This window comes from Mastigoproctus giganteus, chromosome 12 (genome assembly GCF_048544385.1).
Source record: "Mastigoproctus giganteus isolate SK-2022 chromosome 12, ASM4854438v1, whole genome shotgun sequence".
NCBI classification, from domain to species: Eukaryota; Metazoa; Arthropoda; class Arachnida; order Uropygi; family Thelyphonidae; genus Mastigoproctus; species Mastigoproctus giganteus.
Window position 1 is genome coordinate 71,096,957 of NC_143586.1, and position 16,004 is coordinate 71,112,960.

Sequence of the window (16,004 nt, forward strand, 5' to 3'; positions counted from 1 at the left end):
GTAAGATGGACAAAAGCTGAATAAAAGAAATTGCTTGCTAACAGAGCTAAGAATGGGGCAAGATGTTCTGTTTAAATACAAAAAAGAATAAGGTGAATCAGATAGACTTTACTTGTGAAAGAATCCCAGAAAGCTCAGCAGAAATGGCACACAAATAATATTTATGAAAATAAATGGGCCTGTTGTACTGGATTCCATTGCATAAAGAGATAAATACTGTATAATTCAGTGAAAAACTTTTAGTAACAAATGGCGTGAAGCTTTCAGGGTTAAATGGGCCCCTTCATCAGCAAATTCTATTGGGATAAAGATGTTAGAGTTTATAGTTGAAATGCTGTTTGAATCATAGGACAGAATGTTGTAAAATAAGTGATATAATCAGAGTCTATCAGATCTATTGCAAAGTCTATTAGAAAAGTTCCTGAAGGTGAAGGAAAGTAAGATTCTGGGATGAATAATATTCATCTTGTATTAAAAAAGGCCACATGTGAATGCAATCAGCTTGGTTGGGAATGTTAATGAAATCCTTATTAGGTTCCAGGATTCCTTGGACTGGAGAAGTGCTAATGTCTTCCCAGTCTACAAAGGAGATGCAAAAGAGGTAATGGGCTAATACAGACTTGCGAGTAGACTTCAGTGGTAGGAAAAATCAGTGGTCTGTGGTTAGTGGCCCATCTTGATAGGAATGATATCCTTAACACATTCACTGCTTCTGATGCATATAAGCATCAAATGGCACTACAAATGATGTATCATTATGCATGTAAATGTTCAAAAAATACCCAAGTGCTATGTTGTAATGCATATGGGTGGTCATTCTTAAGTGGCCAATAAATGAGTGCTGTAAAAGTAAAAAGCACATGAAATTAACATCTGCTCAAGTCTATTGGCACACTGATTGAACTCTGGGTTATTAGCAGCAATGCCCAGTTTTTGTTTATAGTTTTGTACACATTTTTGTTTTTTGTAAGTGCTGAGAGTTAGTTTATGTATACTGAATAAACGTTTGATAAAATCTTGAGGTTCGTTCTGATTTACAGCTCAGCCCAAAAGTAAGTGTTTGCTTTTAGCTATGAATTCATAATTACTTTTTAACTATTATTTATGAATTTTTGGAATGTTATTGTTTCTCAAAATTCTAAAAAAAATTATGGCACATTGAATGCACTCTCTCTCTCTCTCTCTCAAATACAGGCAGATGCGAACGTGTTAATGGATCATAACATTAGTTTGCAAAGGGAATATCTTGCCTAACCAACCTTTGTAATTATCATGACGAATCATAAAAAAATTGATACAAGAAAAAATTTGACATGGAGACAATTCAACATTTTCTGTGTCTTGCATAACTTCTGAACACATCTGAATAGTGCTTACACCAAGGGTAAGCTTTGTTACCCTTGCACCTCTTGGTCAACCATACAATAAATTTGAAAGCTTTCAAACTAGGCTTGTTGATGACTCAAATGACTCAAACAATACATTATCCTTGGATTTTAAAAGTGGCCATAAAGTTGACTTTTAAAACTGCCCTCAGGAAGTGAAATTACTTCAAATGAAAGCAATACTGTAGCCTTGAGAACAGATTTAAGAAAATGTTTCACATCATTAGTATGTTCTTGCAAGCAACATTTTTAATGGTTTGATATATAATATTTGGGAGTAATTAAAATATAATTAATCCGTAATAATCACAGTTGTTACTATGTGATTTACGAACACCATGCATCCCTGAGACGCATGGTGTTCATAAATCATAATGGCTATATGAATAGGAGCATGCCAAAAACAGCCGACCGGGCTAGCTGGGTGGGTAAAGTGCCTGCCTGGCAACCCAAAGGTCGCAGGTTCGATTCCCGCCTCGGGCTTGGATCAAAGTATTGCAAAAACCTTGGGAGGTGCATTATGGCCACAGAAGCCTATGCGCCAACAACTAACAAAAAAAAAAAAAAAAAAAATGCCAAAAACAAATTTCTGTACCTTTGAAAGTTATTAGGCTAGTATTTACTGTACTCTTCATTTAATTACATCCACAGCCCTTTATTTTATAAGCATATATTTGGTATTGATATGTATATTATAGCAAAAAAAAATTAGTGTGCTACACAATATTTATATTATGCAATAATAGACATAGCAATACTACAGATGAGGTTTTATTAAAAAAATATGATAATGGTCCAGCAACAAGGCTGCCTGATTTAAGGGTTTGTACTATATTTGTTTATTATTTCTTTTTTCTGAAGATTTCCCCATTATAACAATATTGTATTATAAGAAAATCATGAAAAGGCTGCGCTGTAACGGCAATGTCTCAGTTTTTAATTGAATAGTAGAGTTGCCTCTTTGGTGATGCTATTCAAATTAAAAATTATTTTAGATTGAATCGTGGATAATGAAGTCATTTAAGTTAGTCACCTTAATCCTAAGCATGTCATTATGAATGGAAGGAACAAAGCTTCCAGAATGCCAGAAAAATAGAACACAGAGTAGCAATTTTTATTATAATATTAAGAAATTTAACTTTTTTTCTTTTGTACATATCTAATGCTATTTATACACAACTAGTCGCAAACTGAAAATGTTTTATAAATATTGGAAGAAGGAATGGACAATGTGGTTGATGTAAAGAAAAATATTCTTGGTTAAAGTGCTATCCATCTACTCTTCAAAAAAAAGTAGTCAATACTCTTTGAAGATTTCATCATCATCATCCTAATCTATTATATTCAGTGAATGTACACGTCACTATGGTAATACATACCAGTCCTCTTGAATTACCAGCCTTCCATTTTTACTATTTTTTCCATGCTGTCCTATTTCCTGTTAGGTCTTTTGCCATAACCAGCAGGGCAAGATTTATACATGATGATGATGCCCTAAAACAAATATAAAAAGTCCCAAACTATGTAATTATAGATTTCCCCCTCACATAAGGAAACAGCAAGCCCTCCCCAAGTACCGAAATCACAAGGCATGACTTATTTAGCTTAAGCTTAAATACAGCACTGCTAGCTAGAGTAAGCACCCTTTCTTATTGATTTAGTTCTTCTGCTAATTCCATTTCTTTGTCATTTAAGCTTTTGATGCTGATGGTTCCCATCTTAAGGTTGTTCCAAGAGCATATTTAGCACTGTACTTCCCAGTTTCTGACAAGCACAGTGATGATCTTGTTGATTCTAGCAACATTCAAAGTAGTATGAGTCTCAGTTTCTTTGTTCTACTATGATCATAAGGTTTTAGGATGATATGGCTACTGAATGAACAAGGATGGGCTGCCCATCCTTATTCATTCAGTAGCCATATAGCTGGCTCCTTACTAACAGGTTACACCACAAGAGGGCGAGGAATGGCCACTGGATGTGGAACCCCAGTCAGTTCCCCACCACAGGCCTAGCCTACAAGATATGGTCTAGATAACCTCAAACCCTTTAGTAAGAAGAGTTGACTTTTTTGTTATTAATTTATTAAACATATAAATAACAAACTATTTGTTTATTCTTTTAATCACAGAAGACTCCACGAAATAAATATTGTACTCATATTTCACAATTTTTTACTAAAATCCAGGAGGAAAGTTGAGTGAATATTATGTTATGAGGTATGCAGTGAAAATAATTACTTCTTATTTATCATGAATTAATTGGTGAAAAGCTAATTAGTTATTTATATTCAACTACTATTAATCACAGGAAATGAAATAATTCAATAAACATAAGAAAAAATTTGTTGAAACATAATGGACTGTCTATATTATACAGTTGTTTCTCATTTCAGGCTCTGAACTTGCTCATGATTATTTTTCTCCTTCCCCACATTCACAAAAGTGATTTGATTTGCTGATAGGTTAGTTACAAGGCCTTATTTTGTTCATCTTTTAAAGTTATGACTGAATTAATTTTTTTAGTTCATCATTTAAAGTTATGAATTGTATTCTTTCTATTTATTTTCATGGCTCAGGCTGAAACAATTTGCTGGCAAGGTATCCAAGTCTGTTTTCTCACATTTTTGAAGAGCCTAGTTTAGGCCATTTGCAGGAAATCTGTTTTAAAGAAAGGGCTATTTCATACTCAATCTTATGCTGTTTAACATTTCACTTGCTCAGCATCCACAGCTTTGCCTCCAATTTATGATATATTTAAAGAAATAAAGCTGTTAATAACTGAGAGTAGAGTTTAGCAGAAGATTCCGTGAGGAGAAAGAAAGGAAAATACAGAAAATACAATTTAAATATGAAATTGAATTTTCTGTATTGCATTGGGTTCAACTGAGTTCTAATTCCATTAATTATATCAATGTGAACTTTAATATGACTGTAGCATGGTCTTCATCATTGATTTTTCTTTTTTAAATTGGAGAAGTACAAATGAATAAAAATCAGATCTCTCCATATTGGTGTACAAAATGTGCAACATCCCTACTTGCATATCATTTTCCTAGAAATTGACTTTCGCCTCAATTTGTTTTGACCTCAGTTTTCTCACTATAAGTAAGGTTGGGAAGCACTTTTTTTGGATAACAAGACTAAAGATGTTATTTAACCTTATTATTCAATATGTTTTAGAATAAAGATATCATTACAAAGTACACTGGAAGGACAGAATTCATGGGATACCTGGTTCCTGGGCAACAAGACACTGTCACCCATCTTGCTAATGTAACAAACCCACCGCTTGGCAGGTATATAGATACATTGCATCATTACTTTGAAAGAAGGATGATAGTGGGTGCCCGATGCATGGGGTCACTCTATCGCGGAGGTGGTACAGAAATTACACTATCTCCGTTCGACAGTATCAAGAATGTATCAGGAATACGCCATTTCTGGAATAACATCTCATCGTGGACAGTGCTGTGGGCGGAGAAAGCTGGTGGATGAATGTGGCTGTCAATGTTTGTCTCACATTGTTTCAGCAAACCAGAGGCACAAATCACTGTCAACTTCAACGAGGGAGGTGCCAGAAACATCTCCACCAAGACCATCAGGCAATCATTAGCCACAATAAGTTATGGGAGCCGCCAACCCACCAGAGTCCCATTGCTAACACCACTACACAACTCTAGGCCTCAACTGGACGAAAGAACATCACATCGGCACTGAACCTTAGAGATGGGTCTCCTGGTCTGATGAGTCCCATTTCCAGTTATTTCAAGAGGATAGGAGGATGCGTACCTGGCAGAAACTGAACAAATCTATGCACCGGTCATGTCAACAAGGAACTGTTCAGGCAGGTGGACGGTCGATAATGGTCTGGGGCATGTTCAATTGACACATTGGGACCTCTGGTATGTCTAGACGCATCTCTGAATGGTCTGGGGCATGTTCAACTGACACATTGGGACCTCTGGTATGTCTAGATGCATCTCTGAATGGTCTAGGTTACATGTCCATTCTTGCAGACCATCTGCATTCCTTCATGGTCATCGTGCACCCATAGGGCAATGGACTCTTCCAGCAGGACAATGCATCTCCCCACAGAGCCATGGTGACTAGAACATGGTTCAAAGAGCATTCTGCAGATTTTCCCACCATGGAATGGCCTCTCCATTCAACGGACGTGAACCCTGTGGAGCATCTTTGGGATGCTGTGGAAAGGTTTGTTCGAGTTTTGGATCATCCATTCAGGAATGTGAAGGAATTATGGATGGCGGTGTGCCAAGCATGGATGGAAATACCTGTGGAATGCTTTCGTGAACTAGTGGACTCAATGCCTCGCTGTGCGACTGCCCTTATCCGGGTGAAAGGTGGGCCTACCCATTACTAGGTAGGTATCTCATTATTTCTGTAGACTGTGTATATCATTTTAAACTATTTCTTACATTTTTTTCTCTCCAAAAGCATTGAATGCAATGGAAAAAACATGCCTGCTTATTTGAATTTTTTTTATTACACTGACACTGGAGGGTTAAAATTACCATTATTCTTATAAATGATATGCAATGATTCTTAACCTGATTTGCTAAAGCTTGAACTGTTAATGAAAATTTACTACCTATTAACAGTTGAAATTTTTAATAAATTTTGATTTGTTAAGAAATATATGCACTATGATACATAATCCACTTCCAAACAGTCTATAGAGGTCTGCTAAGTTCAGTTAGTTACTATATGTAGTTATAAAAGATATCTGTTATTAAGATACCTGTTAAGGGATTTATTGAGTTTAATTTCTATAGCAGCTACCTCAGCAAGGAAGTCCATAAAAGCCAACTTAGTAAACTATCAGTAAAAAGCATTAATTTTTATTGTAAATATATAATATAGTTTAGCATATTTGAAATTATTCCACCGAACAAGAACCTGAGAGTGGGCTAAAATGTATAGTTATTTGTTTCTCAGTAATTTTATACAAACTTACAAATTTCATTAAATGAATTGCTTCAGCTAACCATGCACAGCTAAGCTCATGGCTAGAGTAACTATTGCCTATTATTATCAACAAAGAAAGTAGACTTATTTATAGTTTTACAAAGAAAGTAGACTTGTAATGCATAACTATGCATTCTGCATGGTTCTCAATTAGAGAAAAATATATTAGAAAAAAATAAGAAAAAGATGCAATGTGGCCCTAGATAAAAGTACCACAGACTATATGACCAAAAGTATTGGGGGTACCCCTTCTATAGTGTGCTGTTCCAGAAGTTCCCTACACTTGTGTATTGGACTGGACATACTAATATAAACCTTATAAGTCTACTGTGCAGTTGGTATGGATTGTGAAAATTTTAAAAATTGAAACTACTTGCTAAATGGTTTCAATAATTATCATGAAAATAAAATTTTAATAAATACAGCAATCAATTCCAATTTAAATGCAGTGCAACCTCTATGAACTACATTAATTCATTTCTATTATGAAAAGGAATTATTAATATAATCAGAAATGAAATTCTGATTATATTAATAATTCTTGAAATTCCATCTCTGTATACTATAAAGTTATTTTACTGAAGGGAAAGTAAACTTACCTCACTATGCTTTCATCTGCACTGGATAATCTCTTATTTGTAATCTGTGCTAGTAATGAGTGTGAATTAGTTAGTGTTCCTTTATCAAGGAATGGATATGCATCATCTGCTATGTTATTTTCATTACCAAACAATCCTAAAAAATGTATTATATTAAGTTGTATGCCAATAAGAACGATTTTTATTCTTAAAAATAATGCTTATTATAACAAAAAAAATACTTAATACTAAAAGGGATACAAGTTGATACCCAAAAGTTTTTGGACTCCTCTTGCCATGAAATAACAAGGTGATATCACTAGATGGTAGAAGTGGATGTCTCATTATGAGCAGTTTGATACCTATAAAAAGATATGACTCAAATGGAATATGGTCAGTTAATTGGTCCATTTAACTGACAAAAGAAAATTGATGAAATTAGTCTAGGAAAGCTACTTGAGATATCTACAAAGAGATATTCATTATGGAAATTATTTGGCGAAGAGGCCAATAAAAATAATAAAGAATTTTTTACACATGTGAACACTAAAAGGAAAGGAATGAACCATAATAGCCCATTATAATAGAGCAGTAGAACTAGCTTTGCCAGATAATTAATATGTTAAACAGATTCCCTGCACCATTTTAAACAAAATAACATTTTTCAAGGCCAGATTTCGAGACTGTTAATTCAGCTAACAACTATTTGGTATTAAATGAATTTGTGATAAGTGGTAAAGATAATTTATGGAGAAGGAATTATCAAGCTTAAAAGTGAAAAAGCACAAGAAGCTGATGATCTAACTAGCTATTCTGTACTGAAAAAAGCAGATAACAAGGTCATTAAGTCCCTATCTGTAATAATGGAAACATCCTTAAACTTTGTATTCCAGAAGAATGGAAAATGCATAAATATATCTACCAAGAGGGGATTATAAAATTAACCGGGCAGCTACAGGCCCATAAGTAAGTTCTGAGACAGGAAAAATAATGGAATATATGATAAAAGATGCTGTGAAGGGTAACCTCAACAATTTTGTTAAGGGCAGTTCTTGTTAACAAATCTGGTAAGCTATTTCTTTTCAAAAGAAACCAATACAAGGAATAACTTTGATATGATTTACTTAGATTTTAGAGTCACACATATACATCTTAAAAAAAGTATGCCAGTGGAGATAGGCTGCTGCAGTTGATACAAGGACAATTAAATAATAGGAAACAAAGAGTGGTTATAAGTGGAAAATCTACAAGACAGACCAGAGTTATAAGTAGAGATTTTTTAAGGGGCTGTGCTAGAGGCTCTTTTGTTTCTAATTTATATTAGTGATATCACGTTGAGCTAGGTTGTTAACACTAACTACAGCATGTTACTATTACAAAAATTTATTTGGTTTGAAAATGGAAACTAAGCTTTAATTCTAGTAAATGCAAAGTTCTGCATCCAGTAACTAAGTTAATCGGAGGGAGAGAGAGAGAGAGAGAGAGAGAGAGAGAGAGAGAGAGAGAGAGAGAGAGAGACAGAGAGAGATATCAACACTGCTAAAGATTAAAATGGATACAGGGATATGGAAGCTCTCAACAGTGCAGTAAGGTTGCTAGAACAACAGAGTACTGTCAATGATATACACAAATTTTGCAGGTAGAGATAAAGAGGTCAGAGATCCTATTTCAGTAAAGATATTGGCTTGCCTGAAAGAGTACAAAGGAGGGGCTATAAATGTAGTTATGGATATAAAGAGATTCCAGAAGAATGGAAATGCATATCATACAGGAAGAAATTTCAGTTTTGTAAGCTACAAAAGTTTGGAAATTAGATTTCTAAAGGGGATTTCAGTTTGAAGATCAGCTATTGGAACAGGCCTTATAGAGTAAAAGAGCCTAGGTATATTTAAAGTAAAATTATAAAAATTAAAATTTTTTTGTTTATACTCTAGGATGATGACAGTGTCAGAGGAGTTTATATGGTAGAGACTATAAGAACACTTGTATTTCATGGTATCAATGTATTGAAAAAAAACGTACACAGTGACCACTGAGCAATTACTTTCTTTGGAAGAAGTATATAATATGATAGCAGAGAGACAAAATGTTTTTTTGTAATCACACATGATATGTAAAGCTTTGCTTCCTTATACTCTTCTGCCATTATAACACTAATATTAATCTGAATAATCTAGCTTGTGTGTTATTTTATGCACTTCTGAGTATACAATCATTTGGAGTGGCCTTCATTATTTCTTGTTTTAGTATTATTATTACTCCCTCCAGAGTACTAGTCAGGTACTCGTCATGTTAGAGTACTCGGGTATGAAGTTATTACTGTGTTGGCCAAGATTTTTGCAGCTCCAGCAAACACTAAGTTTCATATATATTTAGTCATTTTACTGACTTAATTGTTATACTAAATTATTTTCTATAAGTAGATTTATAGTCCTAGTCAAGCTCCTTGATTTATTTGAATTCAGATAGCAATTTTGAAAGTTAATACTTAGTGTCCGTAGATCTTACCATTCATAACTTGCCGCCATTATTATATGATATGGAATACCATAACGTAAATCCAGAATTTCATAGCATAAGGTTTAACGTACAACTAAAGAGCGAAATACATAGCACTGTATTAGAAACGTGTTAGATTAGTATAGTATTATCAATTAATCAGTAAAATTTATTAATATCATTAAATTTCATTGTTAATTAAATTATACTTAAACGGAATCATGACCCAGACTAGAGCAGAAAAGCAGCGAGCACAAAGTAACAGTAGTACTGTGGCTCGCGGGAGAACCGAAGTCATCATTATCCAACGCATCACAGTCTAAAAAAAATGTGCAAAATGTGAATGCGCTGGTCCCACAGTAAGTAGTTATTGTTGGTGACTATTGTCAGGGAGACAGGGAATATATTATACAAAAAAGATAGGTGGAAAAGGACCAGGTATGTCTGCCAGGGGCAAAAGTTGATGACGTTGTAGGGCAGATATCTTTTAAGGGCACAAAAGGTGATACTATTATAAACGTTGACACTAATAACCTTAAGAGTAAGAGATCTGCAGATTTACTAAACAAGTACAGGCTAATGCTGAAAAAAAGTCGTGAGTTAGGGTTAAATTTAAAGTGTCTGCAATTCTGCACAGACATGATACGAGAGAGTATACAATGAGAGAGCCTTGTCAATCAATTCGGCCCTGGAGAGATTGTGCAAGGCTCACGGGGTAGAATTTTTTTCAGCGTGGTGCGTGCTTGCTAACAGGAGAGACTGCTTCTACAGGGATGAGATACACTTAAATAGAAATGGTGCAAGAATATTTGCTGATGCTATCGAGGCAGTGTTAGGGCTGTTGGAAAACTGCTAGATTGGGGGTATTCACAGACTAAATTAACAGTAGCCACAGGCAGAGGCGAAAGTGATTCTTGCACTGCTTCTATTGTAATGAGCAGCAGTCTAGAGAGAAATTGCTGGGGATTTCTCTTGAAATCCCCAGCAACTTCTCTGCTGGGAGTCATCATGGAACAAGTAAGTACATGGGCTGTGTTAGGGTAACAAAGAGTAAGAACAGGTGCATGTATACCAATGCTAGAAATATAGTAAATAAATTTGATGAATTTCAAGTCCTGATCAAGGCATCAAAGGCAGATATTGTTGGGATATCAGAGACATGGTGTCACACAGATATAAGAAATGCAGAACTGGAATTTGGGGAGTACAATGTGTACAGAAAGGATAGACAGGTAGGAAGAGGGGAGGGGTTATGCTGTTAGTTAAGAAACAAAATCTAAGGAAGTGCATCCAGTTGATATGGGTGGACAGTGCAATGTTGAGTTTGTTTGGTGTGACATAAACACCGGGAAAGGGAAAATTGAGGAGTGTGTTATAAGCCTAATGACTCTGATGAGTACAACAATCAGTTGTGCAGAGAAATAGAGTGGGCCAGTAAATCAGAATGTCTTATAATGGGGGATTTTAACTTTCTAGATATTGACTGGAACTTGTGGATAGGTCACTCGCACATTAGCAAGGCTTTTGTGAATTTACTGGAGGATTGTTTTCTACAGCAACATATTCGAGGGGCAACCAGAGGAAGTAATACTCTTGATCTGATTATCAGCAGAGATTATTCATGCATTAAGAATTTGCTGATAAAGGAACCACAGTTACAACAGCATACTGATGTGGGATTTACTTAAAGATGTTAACTACCCTCAAGGGTAACGGGAAGGGTTTATGCTTTCGTAAAGGATCTCAGTGATCTCAGACAGTTTTTAAATTCTATACAGTGGGATCAACTGATGATGTTACCAACTGTGAATTCTAAATAGAAAGCCTTCAGGGACTTAATCTTGGAAGCTACTAGGCTTTTCATACCAAGAAATACTGATCAAGCCTAAATGGATGCAGATGAATTAACGAGGCTTGTGGCAGAGAAGAAAAATGAATGGGATGCATATAAATTATTAGGCGACACAGAAGCCTATGGCAGATATAAGCTAGTCTGTAATCAAGTTACAAAGGAGGTTAGGCAGGCAAAGGCAGATTACGAGAAATTTTTAGCAAAGAATGAAAAGAAAAACAGCAAAGAGTTCTTTACTTATGTAAACTCTAGATGGAAGGGGATGAATCAGATTGGTCCATGTAACATAGATGGTTTGACTATTAATAATCCTGCTAAAGTAGCTGATAAACTGAATGAGTATTTTGCATCTACATTCACACCTGAGAAGTTATTCAAGGAGTTTATCAAACTCTAACAGGGAGCTAAATGATTTTATAATAACTGAGAGCAAAGGAGAGGAGAAATTTTTGAAGTTAAACTTAAAAAAGCATGTTTGTTTATTTGGTTTTTAGGAGCATTAGCAACTAAGGCCATATTGCTACGGGATATGCGGTGGTCATTCGCTGACCTTTCTGCATCCTCCGTATTTGGTGGTGATGGGCTCGAACCCCGGTCTAATCAAGAAGCGTGTGCTACACACTGCTGCTGCTCCTTCCCACCAGGCTACAGAGGTGCCCATGGGGAGGATGGAATCTATCCAGTGATATTAAAGGAGGCAGCTTCCTTTGCTGCCTCCTTTAATATCACTGAATAGATTAGCTGTTGTTGTTGTTATTTGGTTTTTAGGAGCATTAACAACTAAGGCCATATTGCTCCGGGAATATGCGGTGGTCATTCCTTGACCTTTTCCGCATCCTCTGTATTTGGTGGTGATGGGCTGGAACCCCGGTTCTAATCAAGAAGCGTGTGCTATGCACTGCTGCTCCTTCCCACCTGGCTACGGAGGCACTGGATAGATTAGCCATAATTATGATAGCATCCTTAGATTCAGAGGAGGTCCCCATGGACTGGCAATGTGCAAATGTATCCCCAATTCACAAAGGGGGATTTAAAGGGTGACACAAATAATTATAGACCTGTTAGTTTAACTTCCGTTCAGGGGAAAATAATGGAGTCACTGGTTAAAGAGGTGATACAGGATCACCTAGACAAGACTACAGTAATAGTTCAGTCACAGCATGGGTTTGTTAAGGAGAAGTCTTGTCTGACCAATGTGATTGGATACTATGATGTGGTCCCAAAGGAACTGGATGCAAAAAATAATTTTGATATCATATACTTGGATTTCAGGAAAGCTTTTGATACTGTTGCACATGGAAGACTGCTGTACAAACTGGAGCGGTATGGCATTAAGGGCAAGTTGCTGCAATGGATAAAGGGATGGTTGAGTGGGAGATGGCAGAGAGTGATAATAAATGGGCACTGCTCTACGTAGACTAATGTTATTAGTGGAGTCCCTCAGGATTCGGTGCTGGGCCCATTGTTGTTTTGTATATTTATCAATGGTATTGATAAAGGTATATCAGGCTTAATATCCTAGCTTGCAGATGATATAAAGGTTGGCAGGGTTGTTAATGACACTAAAGACAGTACGCTACTGCAACAGGATCTAGAAAAGTTTGGCAGATGGGCTGAGAAGTGGCAACTAAAGTTTAACATTGACAAATAAAAAGTACTGCATATGGGTAGCAGTAACCCAAGAGAAACGTACCAACTGTGTGGTACTACACTCAGGGAGGTGGAAAATGAAAAAGACCTGGGGATAACTGTGCAGTTGGATATGAAGTTCTCTGAGCAGAGCAGGTCATGGAGTTTTGTCAATGATATATAGGAATTTTGCTAGAGACAAGGAGGTGATTATCCCTTTGTGTAAGGCAATGGTCAGGCCACACCCTGAGTACTGCATATGTCTGACGGCCTCATTTTAGGAAGGATGTAGAGTTGCTAGAATGAGTACAGAGAAGGGCAACAAGTTTGGTGAGAGGAACAAAGGGGTGTGCTTATGAAGAAAGGCTTAAGTTCTGCAAATTATAGTGTCTGGAGACTAGGCACCTGCGAGGTAATCTGATTGAGGTGTATAAGGCCTTGAATGGTTTGAGCAGGCTCAATGCTGATGGTATACTTCCACTTGTTCAGATTAAGAACCTGATGCGGCATAGATTCAAATTGAGGAAAGACGATTGTAGAATAGATGTGCGGAAGTTTGACTTTAGCCAGCAGGGTTATTTGGTTTTTTTTTTTTTTTTTTTAAGAGCATTAGCAACTAAGGCCATATTGTTCCGGGATATGCCGTGGTCATTCCCCGACCTTTCCGCATCCTCCGTATTTGGTGGTGACGGGCTCGAACCCCGGTCTAATTAAGAAGCGTGTGCTATGCACTGCTGCTCCTTTCCACCAGGCTACGGAGGTGCCTATTAGCCAGCAGGTAGTTAATTGATGGAAAGACTTCCATCTGTTGTTGTGGAAGTTGATAGCTTAAATAAATTTAAGGCTGAACTAGACAAACATTTGGAGTGACCAGATGGATGAAATGGGAAGGTTTTTTTTGGCTGATGCTGTATAAGCTTGCTTTCTTCCATCATATGCTTCAACTAATGCTAACCATATAGTGCAAGGAAGTCCAATGAGGAGGGGGAGACACCCATTAGCTGATGGCTGTCCTGGGTGGATCAATTTATAATAAATTGCAAACTGATTTAAAAAAAAAAAAAAAAAGAAGCTGAATACTTTCTACACCAGCCAAAATAATTAATTTATAATTATACATAATTTATTTAATTAATTAAATTGATTTATGTTTAAAACTTGGAAAAATCTGAAATGCAAAAGGGCGCTTGGAGTGCCAAGACACTCATTACCATATACTTCTTTCATCTCTTTAGCTGTTTCTGATACATTTAAGCACTGTCTGATACAATAATAAAGAATCACATATTGCTGTTCAATTTGTATATCCGACATACTTGCTTCAAAATGATCATCAGTAACACATAGCTAAAAAAAAAACAAAAAAAAAAAACCTCTTCATGCAACACTAGCTCAACAAGTACTGGATTGCTACTGAGCACAGAGAGTCTGCTCAGTAGCGATCAGGGAGAGCACACCTCTAGTGGCAGTTATGGAAAGTTCACACAGTAAACATAAAATCTTGCACCAGTCCACAAATTAAATGATTATCCCTCGTAGTTCATGTTAGTATGAGAGAGAGAGAGAGAGAGAGAGAGAGAGAGAGAGAGAGAGAGAGAGAGAGAGAGAGAGAAAGAGAGAGAGAGAAATTACACAGATTCCTTTGGCAGAATTGGAGACACTTTCATATTCAATCGTAACTTGAGACTTTTTCCCAACATTGCTTTGTACTTGTTAAGTAAGTCCTCAGATCTCCTACTCTTAATATCATTAGTACCAATGTGTACAACAATATCGCCCTTTTGTTCTACACATGAAGCACATTTCTACACCAGTCAACTTCTTATCTCCGTTGCTCATTGTTCATGCCTCAGAGCCATAGGTTAGGATAGGTATGGAAAGGGTGTTATGTTTTGGTGTCCTTGTTTTCTTATGCACCAGATTAGATATGAAAATATGATTTATAGTTTTAGTTATTGCTATGTAATTATTCATATTTTGCTCAATATCATTTTCTTTTCCATAAGACAGGTGGTATACTGGGTATTTGAAAGTTTTTTTTTTTTTTTGTTAGTTGTTGGCGGGTATTTGAAAGGTTTTTTTTTTTTTTTTTTTTTTTTGTTAGTTGTTGGCGCATTGGCTTCTGTGTCCATATTACACCCCCCCAAGGTTTTTCCATTTTCTACTCTGAACCAAGCCCGAGACCTTTGGGTTGCCAGGCAGGCACTTTACCCACCCGGCTAGCGCGGTCGGCGTATTTGAAAGTATTAACTTGTTCTATAATATTGTTACCAATGCAGATCTTGCTTCTTATTGGATCTCTTTATTTAAATGACATCACTTTTGTCTTTGAAGTTGAAATTTCCATATCAAATGAATATGCCATTTTGTTTAATGAGGAGATGGCTTTCTGTAATGAGGTCTCATTTTTTTCTATTAGAACCTGGTCATCAGCAAAAAAGCAGTATGTCTATTCTTGCTTTGTGGCTAATTTAAATGCCTGTCTTGGAGATTTTCCTCCATTCTCTTATAATATGATTTATATGTGTTGAATAGAAGTGGGGACAGTCCACATCCCTGTTGCACCTCTGTTTTATTGTCTCCAATTCCGTTGTTTGCGATTCAATGAAAATTAATAAATTTAATTGATAATACTACAGTAAGCTAATAGATTCCTAAATGGAGTGATACATATTATGCTATCAAGTTTTACATTACTTTAAATTGATACCGTAATTGATTTAATTGATACCTCTTGATATTTTAAGGAGTCCTTATGTGCTGTAATGTAATAACTAGATCGTACGTATAGCTTAGCTTAATTTTCAGCACTCACCTCACCTCATGAGGTGAGTGCTGAAAATTAAGCTAAGCTATACGTACGATCTATTTAATTGATACCTTAAGCTATCAAGTTAAAGATACACTGTTACAATCACAGTGTTAAATTAGTTATATCCTCACTAAAAAGTAAAATTCCTTAGCTAAACCCAAAAAGATATATGCCCAACAAGTGATTAGAATCTTCTCGCTACTTATTTATCACAATTAATCCACTATTCCACTACTCTACTTGTTACATGCTAAGATATTCACG

General features: G+C 36.0%; 1 protein-coding gene and 1 long non-coding RNA gene across 3 annotated transcripts in view; one reads left to right on the plus strand and one right to left on the minus strand.

Annotated features, from left to right (window-relative positions):
- Positions 1 to 16,004, plus strand: part of LOC150077178 (uncharacterized) — a 184,452-nt gene that overhangs the window by 89,711 nt on the left and 78,737 nt on the right. The window lies entirely within an intron of this gene.
- Positions 1 to 16,004, minus strand: part of LOC150077179 (uncharacterized) — a 187,800-nt gene that overhangs the window by 49,876 nt on the left and 121,920 nt on the right. For both annotated transcript variants that reach the window (XM_090386991.1, XM_090386990.1), the window contains exon 6: positions 6,970 to 7,105. In XM_090386991.1, the coding sequence (XP_090243117.1) occupies positions 6,970 to 7,105 (136 nt within the window). The remainder of the gene's footprint in view (positions 1 to 6,969; positions 7,106 to 16,004) is intronic.